Source organism: Carcharhinus amblyrhynchos, chromosome 2, assembly GCF_965287045.1.
Source record: "Carcharhinus amblyrhynchos chromosome 2, sCarAmb.v2.hapA, whole genome shotgun sequence".
Lineage (NCBI taxonomy): Eukaryota > Metazoa > Chordata > Chondrichthyes > Carcharhiniformes > Carcharhinidae > Carcharhinus > Carcharhinus amblyrhynchos.
This window is the reverse complement of record NC_137325.1, coordinates 110,432,356-110,453,545: the sequence shown is the minus strand read 5'-3', so window position 1 is coordinate 110,453,545 and position 21,190 is coordinate 110,432,356. Positions and strand designations below refer to the sequence as shown.

Below are 21,190 nucleotides of genomic sequence, written 5' to 3'. Positions count from 1 at the left end.
ACTCTGAACTTGCCTCCAGGAATTGCATGGGAGGGTGGGGATGGTATTAAATTTTTCCTAATGCGACTGTGGTAATGAAATAAGTGACCAGTCCACCTGTTTTAGGTGTTATTTTGTGAGCTAAATTTGGATAGGATATTGGGAGAAGCTCCACACTCTCTTTGAATGGAGTTGTGGAGTCTCTTAAGTCCACTTGACATTTGTTTGAATTCACCTTAAAGAAAGCGCTAGCAACAGCGAAGCTCCCTCTGCACTGCACTGCGGTGGCAGTCTGAAATCCGTGTTAAAGTCTATGGAATGGACCTGAAACCACCAATCTTCTCAATATGGCTGCTCCAGCTACGTTTCTTGTCAGTGGTAACCCTCACTAGATGTTGATGCTGGGGAATTCTGCAATGGTAGTGCCATTGAATGTCATGGAAGATGGTTAGATTCTCTCTTGTTGGCATCTGTGTGGTGCAAATATCATACATTACTTGGCATATTTCAGCACAAGTCTGAATTAATTTGTCCAGATCTTGCTGCCTGGGGGGCATGGAGTGCTTTGGTATCTGATAAGTGGCGAATGGTACTGAGCACAGCAAACATCCTCATATCTGTCCTTATGATGAGAAGATGGGCACTGGTACCTGAAGATGGTTGAGCTTAGGGTATTCCAGTCTGTAAAGAGTATGTTATCAGCACAAACTAAGTATATGATCTTCATGCCTGGCCAGCATGTAGCCAATCTCTCAACCTCTTCTGCAACAAGTGCTGAGAGCTTCAAGCAAATAGTTGGACAAGTGAAATTCCTGATGTATTCCTCCACAGAAGTGGTGGGATGTTATCAAAGATCCCTTAACCTAAATCAAACTCTCCAGAGCGGCATGTGGAAGTTGGAATCAGGTGATAATGTGCATCCAGAGATTAGATAAACAATGAGTTCCAAACAGATATCCGCGATGCATTTTCTCAAACATGTTCTCCTGAGCCAGGGAAAGGAACGTGACTGACAGACCAACCCTCTAGTAATTGTGGTCCATGTCTAGGACCAAGGCAAGCAGATATGTTGCTTGTAAAGGTTTTGTAGCCTATGCTGAGGGGGAAGACTAGAGTGGGGATTTTCTGGTCTCGCCAATTCACCAAATTTTACATCCCAACCACGATGTGGAATGTCCTGGTCTAGCTTTCGTTTCTTAAGAAAACAGAAATCATCTTTCCTGGCCAAGAGGACAATGATTATGTTAAACTGAGAGAAGGTCATCTTCGCAGTGATCAGACTTTATCCCAGGGCCCACACAATACTCTCCCTCCAGGCTGCATCAGAATGCCCTTCACAGCCCACCCACCAACTCTGGGGACTTGTCCTTCGAGAGTTGGCAAATGGTCAGTTCCACAGGCTGGATGGAGTGTCCAGCAGTTTTATGTCTGCCAGACTGACCCTCAGTGGATCCTCCAATGATAACTCTGCAAATATCCTCGCTGGATGGATCTGGAGAGAACAGAATCCTGAAATAGGTATGGGCCTCAGTGCCAATCCCTTCGGAATCCTAGACTGTTTGTGGTCCCAATATTTGTTTACGGAGTTTCTTTCTTATTTCCAGCAAATAGATGAAGAGGGAGCAGTGGTCCACGTCCAGATTTTATAAATGTGTCCTGGGACTTGATGAGCTGCAGCTTGTCCAGTGGACACTTCTCTTCTGTAAGTTAGGCAATGGCCTTGTGGTATTATCACTTGAATACTGATCCAGAAAATCATTTAATGTTCTGGAGAACCCAGGTTCAAATCCTGCCATAGCAGACGGTGAAATTTGGAGCCTGATTTTACCATAAATTTGGGCGTCGGGCCTTTAATGTGATCTGCACCCAAATCCGAGCAGATCGCGGCTTTACCGACACCTAATTCGGGCATGGATCCGGTCTGCATTTAGCGTGCATTTAAATCAACTTAATGAACTACATGCTCAACTCTTCCGCCAAATCCCACTTTACCGTCTTCTGGTCCGTTCCGGCTCCACGCTGTACGCAACTCGCAAAATGAAAATCCGAAGCTGATTCCTATTCTACAGGGGAACCTCTGAAGCCCATCCTCCTCGACCATCCGTCGCAGACCCCCTGCTAACCACCGCGGTAGATCCCCCACCCCGCGATCGGATCCCCTGGGAGGCAGGCCCCCTTGGCAGAACCCACCCCCTTCCCCGGCGGACCAGACCCCCCCTGGGAGGCAGGCCCTCCAGCAGATCTCCCCCCGCCAGACTAGACCCCCCTGGGAGGCAGGCCCCCCTCGGCAGAGCACATCCCCAACCTACTCAATCGTTGGTCTCCCTCCACCATCCTTCTGACCCGCAGTCCTTCGAGAGCCTGCAGCACCTTCCTGGCCTCCGCTGGCATCCACCGGAGGGGGGGGGCTGGGCTCAGATGTATCTCTGGTTGGGACGAGGTGGGGGTTGGACTTGGGAGAAGCTTGGAAACTGAAAATAGTGTAGCATCTTCTTTGTGCTGCCTAATTATCTATGGGAAAGGTAATTAAACGACAGTGTCTTAGTGAGCAATTAGTGACCTGTATATCCCTGTAGTCATGAGCCAGGTGCTCAAATATTCAGAGTCATGTGGTGAACTTGGAAGAATTGTCCCCCATGGTGGAACTTGGTTGGAAATAAGATTCAAGGAGATTACTAAATCTGCAAAATCAACCATAGTGAAAAGACATTTGTGTTGGCAACTTTTCTCTCACATTCCATGGCAGATGTGCCCCTACTTATGAATGTGATTTGCATGGGCAGCGTTGGGTGCAGCTAATCTGCCTCTGGAGCAACCTTCAATCTTTTCTTTCATCTTGTTTTCATCTGAAGCTTGCACAGAGTTAGAGGAATTCCCTTTGGAAGATAATGTCAAAATTGTAATCGCAGAAATAAAAACCCGACAATCAAAAACTTGGGAAAATACTTCAAAATATATATTCCCCCCATCCATATTTTGAAATATGGATGGGGCAGATCAAATTTTTAACTGTCAGGTTTTTATTTCTGCGATTACAATTTTGACATTATCTTCCAAAGGGAATTCCTCTAATTCTGTGCAACGTTCAGATGAAAACAAGATGAAAGAAAGGATTGAAGGTTGCTCCAGAGGCAGATTAGCTGCACCCAATGTTGCCCATGCAAATCACATTCATAAGTAGCGGCATATCTTCCATGGAATGTGAGAGAAGAGTTGCCAACTCAAATGTTTTTTCACTATGGTTGATTTCCCAGATTTATTTCCAACCAAGTTCCACCACGGGGGACAATTCTTCCAAGTTCACCATATAACTCTGAACATTTGAGCACCTGGCTCATGGCTACAGGGACATCAACAATCCAGTTACAGATCAGTAACGTATTATACAGGTCACTAATTGCTCACTAGGACATTGTCGTTTACTTACCTTTCCCATAGATAATTAGGCAGCACAAAGAAGATGCCACATTATTTTCAGTTTGCAATAATCTCCCAAGTCCATCCTCCTCCCCTCTCTGCTCCCTCTGCTGTTTTTCTCTTTCGTGCCCAGGTGTGCTGTTTCAGATATTTTTCTAACCGTGCATGGGCAGTTCAGAGCTCCGATCGTTCTGGCAGCGCTAAGCCCCGCCCACAGCGCGGATCGGATTGGAGCCGGCAAGAAGTGGGTGGGCGCGCCGCACAGAGGATTCCGGTCTCGGATCCATATTACGCCTGGATCCAGCCCTTAGGCTCCAGTTGGTAAAATTGGGCCCTTGAATTCAATGAAAGATATCTGGAAATAAGAATCTACTGATGACCATGAAACCATCATTGCTTGTCAGAAAAACCCATTTGGATCACTAATGTCCTTTAGGGAAGGAAATCTGCTGTCCTTACCTAGTCTGCTGCTACGTGTGACTCCAGGGCCACGGCAATGTGGTAGACTCTCGACTGTCCTCTGAAATGGCCTAGCAAACCATTCGGTTAAGGGCAACTTAGGCTGGCAATGAATCCTGGCCAGGCAGTGCCATCCATGTCCCACAAAGAATTAAGAAAAAACACTTTTTACAGGAGTTGACCAAGATGGGACTCCAGGCCAGACATCATTCTCTTCTTTTACCTGACTGGGACTCCTGGTATTTGTCATCTGCACCCCACAAATGCCTCATGTAGGGGATTCACCCCATGCTGCTTCTTAATCCAATTAGCCCAGAGTTGGTCACAAGGCTTTGTGAACTATTTGCCCTACAGCAGCAGGTTATTAAGGTGCCAAAGCACAGTCCCATCCACACGCTGGCCACAGTTCTGCTCACACCAGGTGATGATCCATCACTGCACCTGCTGTTGGAAGCTGAAAGAATGATGTATGTCCAGGAAATGTAAAGACAATTGAATTTGGACCAGAGTGGTCTGGTATGTTGCTCAGTTGCACAAATCCACTACAAAGAATAATGAAAAGAAAAGCAGATGGTCGAATCCTAGAACATGTTGCCTAACAGCACTGCAAAAGCACATTCACCATACGTACTGCAGGGGTTCAAGGAGGCTTGCCACCTCATTAGGGCAGTTAACGATGGACCATAAACACTGGGTAAGTCACCATTTCCCATATGTGGATAATGAATTTGAAATAAAAAATAACTGGAGTGAGCTGTCAAAAACAATACATGTCAAAGACATAAGTCATATTTCAAAGAGTGTAAAGGAATGTGTTAAAAGGAAAGAGGTGAAATTGGTTCAGTAAGTGTCTGGGCAGCAGCGTCAGGGCTAAAATGTTCCCAAAATAAATAACCTTTCAAAACTCAGACAGTATGCAGGGGTGTATAGAATAAGCAATTTAATGACTGTTAGAAGTGGTGGTTAGGGTGAAAGGCACTTATAATAAAATGCTGTCAAACAAAATAAAAGTGCACCTCAAACACTGAAAATGACTGGCTTTGCTCGCAGTAACTATTAAAAAAGTCTTAGAATTGAAAAGAGGAATGAATGCTGCAACATTACCAGCTTACAAGAATTGACTGCTGGAGGCAATAACTAAATGCTTGTGCAATATGTTTCTGCTGCACATACACAGGCAGTGATTACTGCCCATTTATTGCCCTCTGTAAGTTATTAAGACCTGGAGACCAAAGAAAGACATGTGTTCATATCAGGTCTTTCATGGCCATCAGACACCTAAAAGGGCTTTACAGCCACTGCAGTACTTTTGAAGTGTTGTCACTGTTATAATGTCGGGCTCACAGTAGCCAATTACGCAGACCACAAACTCCTTTAAACAGCATTGTGAGAATAGCCAGATCATTTTTTTTTGTGATGTTGTTTGAGGGATTGAAACATAGAAAAATAGAAGATAGGAGCAGGAGGAGGCCATAAGGCCCTTTGAGACTGCTCCGCCATTAATTACGATCATGGCTAATCATCCAACTCAATTGCCTAATCCTGCTTTTTCTCCATAACCTTTGACCCCATTCACCCCAAGTGCTATATCTAGCCGACTCTTGAATACATTCAATGTTTTGGCATCAACTACTTCCTGTGGTAATGAATTCCACAGGCTCACCACTCTTTGGGTGAAGAAATGTTTCCTCACCTCTGTCCTAAATGGTCTACCCTGAATCCTCAGACTGTGACTCCTGGTTCTGGACTCCCCCACCATCAGGAACATGCTCCCTGCATCTACCCTGTCTGGTCCTGTTAGAATTTTATAAGTTTCTATTAGATCCCCCCCAAATTCGTCTGAACTCCAGTGAAAACAATCGTAACGTAGTCAATCTTTTCTCTACATCAGTCCTGCCATCCCCGAATTAGCCTGGTGAACTTTCGCTGCACTCCCTTGAGAGCAAGAACATCCTTCCTCAGAAAAAGAGACCAAAACTGGACACAATACTCTAGGTGTGGCCTAACCAAGGCCCTGCATAATTGCAATAACACATCCCTGCTCCTGTACTTGAAGGCCAACATGCCAATTGCCTTTTTTACCTCCTGTTGCACCTGCATGCTTATCTTCAGTGATTGGTGCACAAGGACACCCAGGTCCTGCTGCACACTCCTCTCTCCTAAATAATGTTGGATAATGTTGGTCAGGCCACCAGAAGTAACTCCCTGCTCTTCTTCAAAATATTGCATTGGGATCGGCTTGAGGGGGAAGATGGGGCATCAGATTAATGCCTCTAATAATCAAGCATGACTGCGTTTTTTTGGGCGCAAAGTTCTGCAGCGGGACTTGAACCTAGAACCTGACTCAAAGGTGAGAGATTTTCTTAATATTTATTTGTGGGACATGTGCATCGCTGGCTGGCCAGCATTTATTGCCCATCTTTTGCCCTTGGCTAGGCCATTTCAGAGAGCAGTTGAGAATCAACCACATTGCTGTGGTTCTGGAGTCACATGTCAGCAAGACCAGGTAAAGATGGCAGATTTCCTCCCCTGAAAGACATTAGTGAATCAGATGGATTTTTCTGACAATCAATAATAGTTTCATGGGCATCAGTAGATACTTAATTCCAGATATTATTTTTATTGAATTAAAATTCCACTATTTGTTGTGGCGGGATACAAACTGAGGTCCCCAGATATTAGCGAAGTTTCTGGATACCACTGGGCCATTGCCTCGCCTCAGTTAGTGCTAGTAACTGAGCCACAGCTGACAACATAGAAGTACAAGTGGCAACAAAATAATGGTAACTTTGGTTGTAGTGATTACACTTAAATGACTGTAAATTATTAGTTTCAGCACACTAGTTGTGAGTCACATAGTTACCTAATGTTGCACACATACAACTTAGCAGGCAATCAAAATGTGCCAAAACATGTTTAATGTTCATTGAAGACCCTATAAAGAATGCACACTGAGTCAATCCAGTTATGGGGCGTAAAAATTTGAATGCTGATGGAGAAGCAAGACACAAAATAATAGACATGAATTGTTTGGAGATGTTCCTCTGGGCAATCAGAGATAATATTAGTAAGAAGTCTAACAACTCCAAGTTAAAGTCCAACAGGTTTATTAGGAATCACAAGCTTTCATAACGCTGCTCCTTCATCAGGTGAGTCACCCAATTTACACCTATTCGAGTAATAATCTGCCTTCCTATTATTGCTACCAAAAATGGCAACTCACAGTTATCCACATTATATCGCATCTGTCATTTAGATGCCCACACACTCAGCCTGCCTGAATCACACTGGAGCATTTCTGCATCCTCCTCACAGCTCACCCTCCCACCCAACTTTGTATCATCTGCAAATTTAGAGATAATATATTCAGTTCCCTCTTCCAAATTATTAATATATAATGTGAATAGTTTGGGTCCAAGCACCCTCTGAAAAAGATCCATTTATGCGAACCAGCTTTCTATCCATCTCAAGACATTACCTGTAATTTCCTGGGTTTAACTTTATGTGGTAGTCTCTTATGTGAGAGCTTTTCGAAAGCCGTCTGAAGGTTGGTTCTCTGCTGAATGGAGAGGTGGCTAGCAGATCCTTGATCCTAAGCTACAAATGAAATATTAGCACCATATTTGCGTCCTGTTGGTCTCTACTGGAGCTGGTAAGGGCAAATTGTGACCCATGAATCCAAAGGAATGATCCAATCCAATTTCAACTTGTTAAATTTATTACGGGGTCAATTTTCTAAATCTTCATTCAGTCGGTGTTTATCAGAGAATGGTGGGTATGTGGCTGAAAACAATTCCATAATGTTGCTTTGTTGATGATTTTGATTGTCATTAGCTTTAGAATAGCATTTGTTGTGCTCCACAGAAGGTGCAGAAATGCTTAAATAAAAGGATTAATGTGCCCTGGTGCAGCCACAGCTAATGCCCAAGAATCAGGACAACTTGAGTCCATCAGTAATGAAGAAACAAGGATGGATTTCTATGTTATGATCTTTGGCCTGATACCATCCTAATTAGGCCACAAGAGAACATTACCAGTATTGCACATCCCAGTGATTACAGGGAAGGGAAGGCAAAGAATAAAATAATTGGAAGTGGGAAAAGTAGTAAAATTAACTAAAATTGAATAATTACAATCTGTTGAATTACAACTTCAAAAAAGATCCAATTCACATGTTGAATTAGGCTGGGTGCTCAAAGGGATTGATTACAACATGTGTACACATTGAAAATTAAATATTGTTCATGACGTTTTGAAGGTTTTTGAAGTCTCAAAGACTCCAAAATCCCTTAAATAGTGGAGGAGGATTTAACAACATGAAGATTGAAGGAGTCCATAGAACCACAGAAACCCTACAGTGCAGAAAGAGGCCATTCAGCCCATCAAGTCCACAATCCCACCCAGGCCCCATCCCCACCCACTAATCCCTCTAACCTACATATCCCAGGAGACTAAGGGGCAATTTTAGCATGGCCGATCAACCTAACCTGCAAATCTTTGGACTGTGGGAGGAAACTGAAGCAAACCCACGCAGGCACAAGGAGAACGTACAAACTCCACAAAGACCCAAGCCAGGCATCGAACCCAGGTCCCTAGAGCTGTGAAGCAACAGTGCTGACTACTGTGCTGCCCAGGAGTCAAAAAGGTCTAGATCCTAATAGAAATAGAGAATGCAAAATGCATCCCAAAAGTTAACTTTTGATCACAAGCTTTAACGCCTAACTCAATAGTCATAGAGTCACAGAGCTTTACAGCATGGAAACAGGCCCTTCGGCCCAATTTGTCCATGCCATCCAGTTTTCATCATTAAGCTAGTCCCAATTGCCTGTGTTTGACCCATATCCCTCTATATGAATCTTACCCATGTATCTGTCTTAATGCTTTTTAAAAGACAAAATTGTACGCGTCTCTACTACTACTCCTCTGTCAAATCTCCTCTTTAATCCTTTCTAGTCCAAGAAGAACAATCCCTGCTTCACCAATCTATCCTTGTAACTGAGGTTCCTCAAACTTGGATTCACTCTCATGAATCTTTTCTGTGCCTGAATGTCTTCACATCCTTTCAAAAATGTGGTGCCCAGAAGTGGACACAAGACAGGGTCAAGTTTCTAAATCTTCATTCAATCAGTGTTTATCAGAGAATGGTGGGTACGTGGCTGAAAACAATTCCATTAAGTTACTTTGTTGATGATTTTGATTGTCTTTAGTTTTAAAATAGCATTTGTTGTTTGCTTTTATTAACAGAGGGTTTAAGTTTAAGAGCTGTGGGGTTATGCTGTAACTATACCGGACGTTGGTGAGACCACTTTTGGAATATTGTATTCAGTTCTGGTCACCTCACTACAACAAGGATGTGGAAGCATTGGAGAGAGTGCAGACGAGATTTACCAAGATGCTGCCTGGTTTGGAGGTCTTGTGAGGAAAGATTGAGGGAGCTGGGGCTTTTCTCTTTAGAGCAGAGGAGGATAAGAGGCGACTTAATACAGGTTTATAAGATGATGAGGGGGATAGATAGTGTGGACTTGCAGAGACTATTTCCTCGGGTGGATGTAGCTGGTACCACGAGGCATAACTATAAGGTTCATGGTGGGAGATATAGGGGGGATGTCCGAGGTAGATTCTTCACTCAGAATGGTTGGGGTGTGGAATGCACTGCCTGCTGTGATAGTGGAGTCGGACACTTTAGGAAGTTTCAAGTGGTTATTGTGTAGGCACATGGAGCACACCAGAATGATAGGGAGTGAGATAGCTTGATCTTGGGTTTGGACGTAGCTCGGCACAACACTGAGGGCCTAAGGGCCTGTACTGTGCTGTACTGTTCTGTGTTTCTATGTTTCTAATACTCCAGCTGAGGCTAAACCAGTATTTTATAAGTTCATTATAATCTCCTTGCTTTTGTACTCCATGTCACTACTTATAAAACCCAAGATCCTGTATGCTTTATTAGCCCTTTCTCAATCTGCCCTGCCACCTTCAAAACTTTGTGCACATATACCCCTGGTCCTTCTGCTCCTGCACCTCCTTTTGAACTGTATCCTTTATTTTGTATTGTCTCTACTTGTTATCCCTACCAAAGTGAGTCACTTCACACTTCTCAGTAATAAATTTAATCTGTCACTCCTCTGCCCATTCCAAGAGGCTACTTATTCAAGAGGCGGCTGGATATAGCAGTTGGGGAAAACAGGATCAAAGTTTATGGGGAGAAAGCAGAATTAGGCTATTGAGTTGGATGATCAGTCATGATTGTGATGAATGGCAGAGCAGGCCAAATGGCCTCTTCCTGCTCTTATCTTCCATGTTTCTATGTCCTCTTGAAGTTCTGCACTATCCTCCTCACAGTTCACAATACTTTCAAGTTTTGTGCAATCAATACATTTTGAAATTGTGTACTACACATTCAAGTCTGGGTTATTAATACCTATCATGAAAAGCAATATTCCTAGCACTGACTCCTGGGGCACTGCATTATGTACTTTCCTCCTGTTTGAAGAATAACTATTCACTATTACTCTCTGTTTCCTGTCGCTCAGCCAACTTTGTATCCATGCTACAGATTAGCATCTTCTCTCTGTGAAGGCTAGTGGGAGTGCAGCCTCAGAACTTTGCCGAGATCAGATCAGATCATCTGCTGCACTTATTTTGAAAGCTGAACAAACCGATCTGGAAAGATAAAGGATGCGATTGTACTAGCCCCTTCACACAACACTCTTGCTACAGCGAGGTCAGAGAATTTGGCACCCAGCCAAATCTTCATTCGCTGCAGCGGGATGGGAAAATCCTGCTGGTGTGAATGGCAGTAACATTCCAGCCAAAGTCTGCCTCAAGTGTTGCACGTGACCATGTCACCAGCTGATGGTATGGGATGATTTCTGCTGATGCCTTGCTTACAAGACTGGTGTCTACTTTGGAGATTCTGAAACCACATGTTGCCATGGTGGTAACCGCTTGCCCACTGCTGGTGTCACCATTTGCACTGACCGTCAACTAGAGTTACCTACTTGTGATTGACCTTGAGGGCTTTTATGTCGCTTTTGACAGCAAACTTAAATAAAAGCTTTGGGCACCCTGCTAATCTCTTGGCAGGGCTACTCCCTCCTAGGAATGAGGCCATTTTCCATCCTGTGCAGATACCCAATCCAGTGAAGCCTTTGCTAGACTAGCGCTAGCATGCGTGGCATGTTTTTCTTCGAAAGCACTGCTCCCTTGGTGACTTCATTGATGAATGCATCATGGGCAATGGAGAAGTTATTTAGCCTCTGTCCTTAGTGGGTGCATGTTAGCCCAGGTTTCACTGCTGTCTAACAAAATGCAGAGGATGCGGGCCTTGTAGAAAAGCAAGTCAGTTCAGTTTTTTGTTTCCCCATTGCCCATTTTGTTTGTCAGTCAATGTTGATGGCTGCTTATCCAATGTGTGAGCTGAATGCTTCATCAAGAGATAGGTTGTCTGTCGCCATACAGGATTTGCCAGTTGCTTCCAGTGGTGTGTTGTTGAGTTTGATTAAGGTGGAGACACACCACCCTGTCCCATAAGAAAGGTTTTCACTGCTGGTGAGGCAAACAGGCATAGAGCAAATAATAGATGAGCCTTTGGAGCTAATCTTTTGTCAGGACAATGAGCTTAAATATCCGTCATATTTACCAGTAAAATTGAGAAATATATAAAAAGTTAGTGCCTTGGTAGAATTAAGTATAGAAAGTCCAAACTGTCAGGTGATCATCGTGTCCTTTCCTGACCCTGGCAATCAACAACTTCTAATTATCTAAGGGTATCTCGATAGGTTTCAGGATAATTGATCTGTTGCAGGCAAATGTTTCCATCAGCAACAGCAGCTTGTAGTGGCATTAATGTTATAAATCATCCCAAGTTATTTCATACAAGCGTTATCAAACAAAAGTCGACATTCCCAGTGAGCCATTAAAGAGATACTAGGACAGGTCACCAAAATTTGTTTAAAGAGTTCAAGGAGCAAGAAGGAGAGGGGATGGGGTGGGGGGATCTTATAGAGTTAATTTTAGAGCCCAGGCCCAGGCAGTTGAGAGCTAATGGTAGGGCAATTAAGATATGGATTGTGCAAGAAGCTAGATTTGGAAGAATGCAGAAATCTTGAGGGAGTTACATCGATAGGGAGAGGCAATGCCATGGAGGGATTTCAAAGGAAGGATGATCATTTTAAAATGGAGACACTGTTGGTCTGAGAACCAATGTGGATCAGGGAGCACGGATGATGGGTTAACATCCAAAGGTATGCGGGCTAGGTAGACTGGCCAAACTAAATTGCCCCTTAGTGTCAGGGGGACTAGCTCGGTTAAATACATGGGATTGTGGGGATAGGGCCTGGATGGGATTGTGGTTGGTGCAGGTTCAATGGGCTGAATGGCCTCCTTCTGCACTATAGGATTCTATGATTCTATGAACGTGACCAGATATGAGTTAGGATGTGAGCAGCAGGCTTTTGAGTGAGTTCATCTATAGAGGGTGGAAAGTGGGAGACGGTCCAGAACATTATTAAAATATTCAACATAATCTCATTATTGGCATTGTTAATACAATAGTCACCGCACAGCATCTGCTGAATTTTTCCCCCACTGTCTGCTGGAACCATTTGCTCCGTCTGAAAAACTGAACAATTGTACTATCCAAATGTTTGGCTCCATGGCAGCCAAATCAATATTTTAGCTCACTGGAAGTAGAACTAATCTGAAATTATTCAAGGCAATGAATAATTACTGTGTGTAATTCAGTAGTTTATCAATAGCTCAGGAAAATATTATTGAAAAATCAGTCATAATGAAACACCGAGTTAATAGCAATTCACCCAATCAGAACTTCAGCTGTGATAGAGGGACACAGGATGTTTTTGCATTAGTCTGAGGGTTGTGTGCAGTGTGACTATTATGGTCTACCTTTGGCACTTCCAAGGATTGAAGAGAATTCAATTGCTTCCAGTTACACAGCGGTGTACAGCTTTCATCCCTCATGTTACTGAACTAGATTATCACATGGTGGAAGGAACATTGGACCACCAGTAATACATTTTCACATCCAACTGGAACAAAACAATTGTTTTATAACAGATCACTAAATGAGAGGGAGACAGTCCCAGTTTTAAACGATTCAAGTTTTGTGGTGAAACGCCTTCACCAATGAACCATAGGCTCGGGGTTCAAGTCCAACGCCAGGACTTGCTGCCCGTGAAAGCAGTGTTCAACGTGGATGAGTGGGCTGATAACCAGCTCAGAATTCCTTCCCCCCATTATTGCCCAAAGGGTAAAACACAGTGGGCGGGATTTTATGGTTTCGCTTGTTCCGAAACTGTAAAATCCCACCCCAGGTCAATAGACCTACCCATCGTCCGCCTCTTGCCCGCTCTGACTCCCGGACAGGGTGGTAAAATTCCGGTGAGCACGTGTCAAGATACATGAGAAAGAGACGGAGTTTTAAACTGGATGCAGCATTCATATTACGGCATTTCTACTGGATGCTGAATCTGGTGGGAGGCATGGGACATAAACAAGATGGCATTAGTTAACCATTAGGTCAGAGTGAAACTTTAGATGTACAGTGCTGCTAAATAGAAAATTCAGATGGGAGTGCAAATACCTGGAGTGCTTCTGGGTTTCTGGTAACTCTTATTTCCTCCTTCCCAAACAAAAAAAAAGCCTAGATTTCTTTCCTCCCCCAGCCTGAGGCTGATCTTAACATGGTGCCTGTGGACAGTGTCTGGGCCCGCCATTGTTGTCTCTTTCCATACCTTTTGGGTCAACAGCTCATCAGTGGGGTGCAACAGAGACCCAGGAGTGTAAATAGCCTGGGTCTCAAACTGATGACATTGGACAGGTTTGTCATAAGCCTGTTTGAGGTTAATAAATAAACTTTAACATTACACCAGAATAAGGTAACCAATTACCAAGGAGGATGGTTAACTTCTCTAGCATCAGAATAACTCCCCTGAGAGATGAAGACTTACCTGGGAGATAATTCTCCTCAGCCTTGGTGGGATGTCAGACAGAGCAACGAGGCGCAGATCCACTGTGGAAAATTTAATTAAGTCACGGAGGCCTGTTCCAGATATGCAAATAATCCTATTCCTGGTAATTCGAACTGGATCTTCAGCCTGGGTCGAAGGCTGACGCATATGATGTGAGGGCCACTTTTCTAAGGGCACTGCAGCTCTTAAAAACACACCTTCATGTCATTCCATTACATGGAGCACGGTGGCACAACAGTTAGCACTGCTACATCACAGTGCCAGGGACCCACATTCGATTCCCGGCTTGGGTCACCATCTGTGCAGACTCTGTATGTTCTCCCTGTGTCAGCGTGAGTTTCCCCTGGGTGCTCCAGTTTCCTCCATAGACACGCTGGTTAAGTTCGTTGGTCATGCTAAATTCTCTCGGTGTACCCGAACAGACGTTGGAGTCTGGTGGCTAGGAGATTTTCACAGTAACTCCAGTGTAGTATTTACGTAAGCCTACTTGTGACACTAATAAATAAATTTTAAAAGAAATGATAAAGAATTTTAGAAGTCCTAAGGGCTTTTCTTCTCAAGATAAATGAAAAATTAAAACTCTAGGAGTCACCAGACGACAGATCGTTACTGAGTCCTTTCTGGATTATGAAGTGTATTTTTAAGTACAGAGAGATTATCTCTTATTGGCAACATGTTTGATTGCATTATTTGTGCATGGAGAGCTCCAAAATAGTTTGGACCGAGCAGCGAGAGTTTGTTCTCATCGAGGGGAATGTGGGGAGAAATAGTGTGCAGCTGCTCTTCGCAAATACTGCAGCTGCTACTTGAAGAACCATATCAGTTATTAGGCAGAAAATTTGAAATGACTAGCAAATGTTGACAATGATTCAGAAAGTCATTTTCTAGCACTACCTGAGTCACATGCTGAGTTACTCATGCACAACCGGGGATGCAGGGTGGATATTTCCAGTCTCACTCTACCAGCTCTTTGAGTTTTAAATCTGCCGATAGTACTTCTCCACTTCTTGGCACCTCCCTCTGCAACTGGATCCTGAACATCCTACTCAAAGACCGCAAGGATAGGCAACAACACCTCCTCCACGAACATCCTCAGCCCCGGTGTCCCACAAGGCTCTGCCCCTAGCCCCCTACTATACTCCTTATACACCTATTACTGTGTGGCCGAATTATCCCCTCCAATTCGATTTTCAAGTTTGCTGATGACAGCATCGTAGTGGGTTGGGTCTCAATCAATGACAAGACAGAGTACAGGAAAGAGGTAGAGAATCCGGTGAATGGGTGCGGCAACAATAATCTCTCCCTCAATGTCAACAAAACAAAAGAAATTGTCATTGACTTCAGGAAGCATAAAGAAAACATGCCCCTGTCTATATCAATGGGGACAAAGTAGAAAGGGTCAAGAGCTTCAGGTTTTTAGGTGTCCAGATCACCAACCAACCTGTCCTGGTCCCCCCATGCCAATGCTATAGTTAAAAAAGTCCACCAACGCCTCTATTTTCTCAGGAGACTAAGGAAATTTGGCATGTCAGATATGACTCTCATCAACGTTTACAGATGCACCATAGGAAGCATTCATTCTAGTTGTATCACAGCTTGGTATGACTCCTGTTCTGCCCAAGACTGCAAGGAACAACAAAAGGTTGTGAATGTAGCCCAATCCATCACGCAAACCAGCCTCCCGTCAATTGACTCTGTCTACGCTTCCTGCTGCCTCAACAAAGCAGCCAGCATAATTAAGGACCCCAAACACCCTGGACATTCTCACTTCCATCTTCTTCCGTCGGGAAAAAGATACCAAAGGTCTGAGGTCACATACTAACTGACTTGAGAAGAGCTTGTTCCCTGCTGCTGTAAGACTTTTGAATGGACTTACTTTGTAATAAGTTGATCTTTCTCTACACACTAGCTACGACTGTAACACTACATTCTGCACTCTCTCGTTTCCTTCTCTACGGATGGTATGCTTTGTCTATATAGCACGCAAAAAACAGTACTCTTCACGGTATGTCAATACATGTGACAATAGTAAATCAAATCAAATCAAACAAGCAGAACAAGGATGCTTAGAAGAGAAGAGAAAATTAGAAGCAAGCCCCTAATATTGAGGTAGTTTGTAAAAGTTAGGTTAAAGATCCTGGGGCCTGATAGTACAAAAGGACTGGGCCACAGTGGGGTCCTCAAGTAACTGTTTCATACTAGAGAGCTTGAATATTGCTGTTGAAGCAACCAGTGGTCTCAGTCAGCGCTCTCTTCCCATGCAGAATGAATTGTTGTTCTCTTTCTAACTGATATTCTTGCGTATCTGTCCCATTGAACGCTTTCTGAAACCCCATGCTGATTCAGGAGAATGTTTGGATTTAGCCACTGAGGGTGACATCATATCCAATGACCAAAGCCTTTCTAGAAGACAACTAGCTATTGCAGCAGCAGATGTTGTGACATTAGTTGTTGGCCCATCTTATTGCCCAGGGCAAGAAGCATAGGACCACTTCCAACTCAGGAGACTCGCATTGCCTAATGGGAAATAGGATGTGATCTTCCCAAAACGTGAGAATTTCCTGCCTGTTTTTTGGGTGAGCTGAGAGGAGGGTGGGGGGAGAGGGTTGGGGGGGGGGGGGGGGGGGGGGGAGGGGGAGCGTGGTGTGGAGCGTGGGGGCAGGGCGTAATCCTGCTCAAGACATTACCATCAAGCTGCTGACTACTGGGCATGTGCCGATGTCCCAGTCTACTTCCCTGGCATGAGACTGATTACGTCGGAAAAGAATGGTTCAGGAAGATCACGGCTGGCCAGATGCTGGTTGTGCTTCCTGTTTTTGACCTCCCGCTTAAATTTCCCGCACCGCTGCACTATATGACCAGTGTAACCCTAATGTCCATTTACGGCCCTCACCCTGCCACCGATGGTATTTAACCAGAGGTGGACAGAGGACTCACCATGTGGGCAGGCCACTCAGCAAAGTCTGTCACGTTTGTTTGCAGCCTAGTTGGTTGGGTGGGGGAGGGCTTTTGGAAATCCCTCGTTCAAAGGCACTTGCTGCCTGATTGAGGGAACCTGTATTGCAGCTGACAACCAATTTCCTCAAACTCACTATTCACCCCTCACCCCACAACCCCCAGCTCGCTGTCCACTTACCTTCCTTCAGGAATCCCTGGTGAAGACCCAGGCGAATTACCAGCAACAGCCACCACTTCCGGTGATGGCGCCAGTAACGGAGAGCTGCCAACCTCTGATTGGCCAAAAACTCACAGGGGCAAGATTTCCAATGTACTGGAGGAAGTGCAGCACAGAATTGTTCCCCATGGATCTGGGGGCCCTGGCAGCCAATTAGGGACTTCATTCCCTCAGAGATCAGGTTGGTAGGTGTGCAGACATTTTTGGTGGTGGATGCCAGGGACCTCCGCTGCCCAGTGTTTCACAAGAATATCTAGTAGATCGCTATTAGTCTCGGTGTGTCTTTGGTTGCTGATGCAGCTCTTCCTCTATTTGTTCCACTGTTCGAACTCTCCATATCGTTTATCACTCTCTCGACCTTTTATTGATAGTACGTAGATTAGACTTTCACCTGTTCCTGTTGCTAAATATTTCTGGGGCGTATAGCTGGAGGGGCATTACTCCACATCAAACACACATGCGCCCACCCATCCTGCCCAGCCTAGAACTGGAACCCACGTCCCTGGTGCCATGGGACAGCAGTGCTAACCACTGCGCCATCATGTTTGAGAGATTAAAAATAATTCTGCTAATCCACACAGGGTATAAAAAGTCAAATTTAACACAATTGTAAAGTCGTTTGTAGAAGACGGAACCACTTTATATATATATAAGAAATATAAATATATACAAGCGAATAAAAAAGTGCTGAATGTCATCAGGTAAAAGATTGCACGCTGTGGCGAAATGAGCTTTTGTGAAGGCCCAGTTCTTCACTTGTGGCAACTGTATTATTCTGCAGTGAAGTGAAACAATATGCAGCATGCATTATCAAACACAGTCCAGAGACACACTTCTCATTATTCTTAGCACTGTTTGTCGGGTCAGGTGTCCCACAAAACTAATCTGCTCTGCTCATGTTCCTAACAACAAAGAGACACATTTTTATACTGGTTGCATTGTGGATATTGTCATATTACTGGAAATAATAAATGTAAAATCACAAAGAGAATGAACACATTTTTGATTTAGACACATTTTTGATTTAGACATATTGTACACCTTGAAAGTGCCCCTCTGACATAAAATACACCAATCCGTATGTGCCTGATGCCTGATTTCAGCTTTGATTCTGAATTCAGTTTTAAATGCAGCTATGGAGCAAGTCTTACAAAACATGAAATGAGTATAAATATCTTGCAAAGCATTGATTAAAAAAAAACAAGGTAAAAGGCACCTGTCTCCAAATTCATACTACACTCTTGGCAAAGTGCCACAGGACGCCATGAATTGTTTGAATAAAAACAATTGAACCCACAGCATTATGTAAGTCAGAAATTTACCTCCATTGTCCCTCAGATGCAGGGCAATCTTTGTATCATCTGCAAAGAGATTTAAAAAATGAGTCAGCAACAGCTAGCAAGTGCAAACCTTACATTATGGCAGATCTATTAAGCAGGGCACAAATAGGAACTCCAACAGTGCTGCCCAAGGGCATGACTGAATATCTTAAAATTGATGCAACCAATAGCACGTATCTCGTTTACTTTATATGAAATTCTCAAAACTCAATTTTGCTTCACAATTAGTGGCAAATTGAAAGGGAAGGTTTATATGTGGTCACTCACTAGTCAGGTATGATAAAACAGTCAAATTAGAAGGATCGTTTTCACACAGATTGTTATTAGAACATAAAATGCTTCTACCATAAGTGGTTATTGCAGCAAAGAGTGCAGAATTATTTGACAGGGAATTGGATAAGGAAGAATACACAATACCAAGAAGTGTAGAAAAATGGGATGACAGCAGTTCCAGTTGAAGAAATGACAGTAACACAGGAACAATTGACTCAAATGATCTCAATAATGATATTTATCTCGATTCTTTAACATAAAAAAAATCCCAGGTTGCTTTATAAAGGCTTAAGGAAGAAAATGCAATTTAAAAAAAAATTCATTTCCAGATGTGTGGCTAGGTCAGCCATCCCTAAATGCTCTTGTGAGGTAGTGATGAGCTGCCTTTTTGAACCATTGTCAAATAGGATTGTCAAATAGGAGGCAGAGAGTGGGGGTCAATGGGTGCGATTCGGATTGGCGGTTGGTGACTAGTGGAGTGCCCCATGGGTCGGTGCTGGGGCCTCAGCTATTTACCATTTATATAGATGATCTGGAGGAGGGAACCGAGTGTATGGTGTCGAAATTTGCTGATGACACCAAGATTGGTGGAACGGCAAACTGCGCGGAGAGTCTGCAGAAGGATCTAGATAGGCTGGGCGAATGGGCCAGGAAATGGCAAATGGAATTTAATGTTGGCAAGTGTGAGGTGGTCCACTTTGGTAGGAAGGACTATTACTTATGGGGCGAAAAACTGCAGCAGGCGACGGTGCAGAGGGACCTCGGGGTCCTTGTGCATGAGTCGCAAAAACCCAGCCTGCAGGTGCAGCAGGTGGTCAGGAAGGCAAATGGGATGCTGGCCTTCATAGCGAGGGGGATTGAATATAAAAGTAGGGAGGTCTTGCTGCAGCTGTATAGGGCACGGGTGAGGCCGCAGCTGGAGTAGTGTGTGCAGTTTTGGTCGCCGTACTTACGCAAGGATATTTTGGCCTTGGAGGGAGTGCAGAGGAAGTTTACTAGGCTGATACCAGAGTTGAGGGGGTTGAGCTATGAGGAGAGGCTGAATAAACTAGGCTTGTACTCGTTAGAGTTTAGAAGAATGAGGGGAGATCTCATTGAGACGTATAAGATGATGAATGGGATGGATAGGATAGAGGTGGAGAGGCTCTTCCCGCTCAGAAAGGACAGTAGGACTAGGGGGCACAGCTTCAAGATAAAGGGGGGGGCGGTTTAGAACAGAGTTGAGGAGGAACTTCTTCACTCAAAGGGTGGTGAATCTCTGGAATTCTCTGCCCATTGAGGTGGTGGAGGCTGCCTCGCTAAATATTTTTAAGACGCGGGTTGATGGGTTTTTGATAAGAGAGGGGATTAAGGGTTATGGGGAGAGGGCGGGAATGTGGAACTGAGACACAACAGATCAGCCATGATCTTATTGAATGGCAGGGCAGGCTCGAGGGGCTGGATGGCCTATTCCTGCTCCTATTTCTTATGTTCATTGCATTCCATGTGATGTAGGTACCCCCACAGTGCAGGTAAGGAAGGAGTGTCAGGATATTGACCCAGCGACACTTGAAGAACTGCAATATATTTCCAAGTCAGGATGGTGTGTGATTTGGAGGGAACTTGCAGGTGCTGTTGTTGCTATGCATCTGCTGCCCTTGTCCTTCTAGGTGACAGACATCGTGGGTTTGGAAGGTGCTGTCAAGGGCCTTGGTGAGTTGCTGCAGTGTACCTTTTAGATGGTATACACTGCTGCTACGGTGTGGATGGAGCGAATGTTTAAAGTGGTGAATGGGACACCAGTCAAGTGAGCTGCTTTGTCCTGGATGGTCACCAGCTTTTCAGTTGTTGCTGGGGCTGCGCTCCTCCAGGCAGGTGGGGAATATTCTATTGTACTCTTGACTTGTGCCTTATAGATGGTGGCAGGCTTTGGGGAGTCAGGAGGTGGGTTACTTACCACAGAATTCTAAGCCTCTGACCTGCCACAGCATTTATATGGCTAGTTAAGTTCAGTTTCTGATCAATGGTAAACCCCAAGTTATTGATAGTGCGGGATTCAGCACTCGTAATACCATTGAACGATAGCTGATAGCTAGATCCTCTCTTATTGGAAATGGTCATTGTCTGGTAATTGTGTGGCATGAATGTTACTTGCCACTTACCTGCCCAAGCCTGAATGTTTTCCAGATCTTGCTGCATTTGGACATAGACTGCTTCAGTATTGGGGAGTCACAGTGCGGGTAGAAACATTAACTAAGCTTTTGGGGAGGCATGGTGGCACGGTGGTTAGCACTGCTGCCTCACAGCGTCAGGAACCCAGATTTAATTCCCAGCTGGGTCACTGTCTGTGCGGAATCTGCATGTTCTCCTCATGTCCGTGTGGGTTTTCTCCAGGTGCTCCGGTTTCCCCCCACAGTCCAAAAGATGTGCTGGTTAGATGCATTGGCACCTAATTCTCCCTCAGTGTACCCGAACAGGTATCAGAGTCTGGCAACTAGGGGATTTTCACAGTGACTTCATTGCAGTGTTAATGTAAACCTACTTGTGACAGTAATAAATAAACTTTGAACTAAAACATT

General features: G+C 44.3%; 1 protein-coding gene across 2 annotated transcripts in view; it reads right to left on the bottom strand.

Moving 5' to 3' along the window:
• LOC145357557 (plexin domain-containing protein 2-like) overlaps positions 1-21,190 on the bottom strand; it is a 386,160-nt gene that overhangs the window by 59,849 nt on the left and 305,121 nt on the right. For both annotated transcript variants that reach the window (XM_080211042.1, XM_080211038.1), the window contains one exon: positions 18,342-18,380. In XM_080211042.1, coding sequence (XP_080067168.1) covers positions 18,342-18,380 — 39 coding nt within the window. The remainder of the gene's footprint in view (positions 1-18,341; positions 18,381-21,190) is intronic.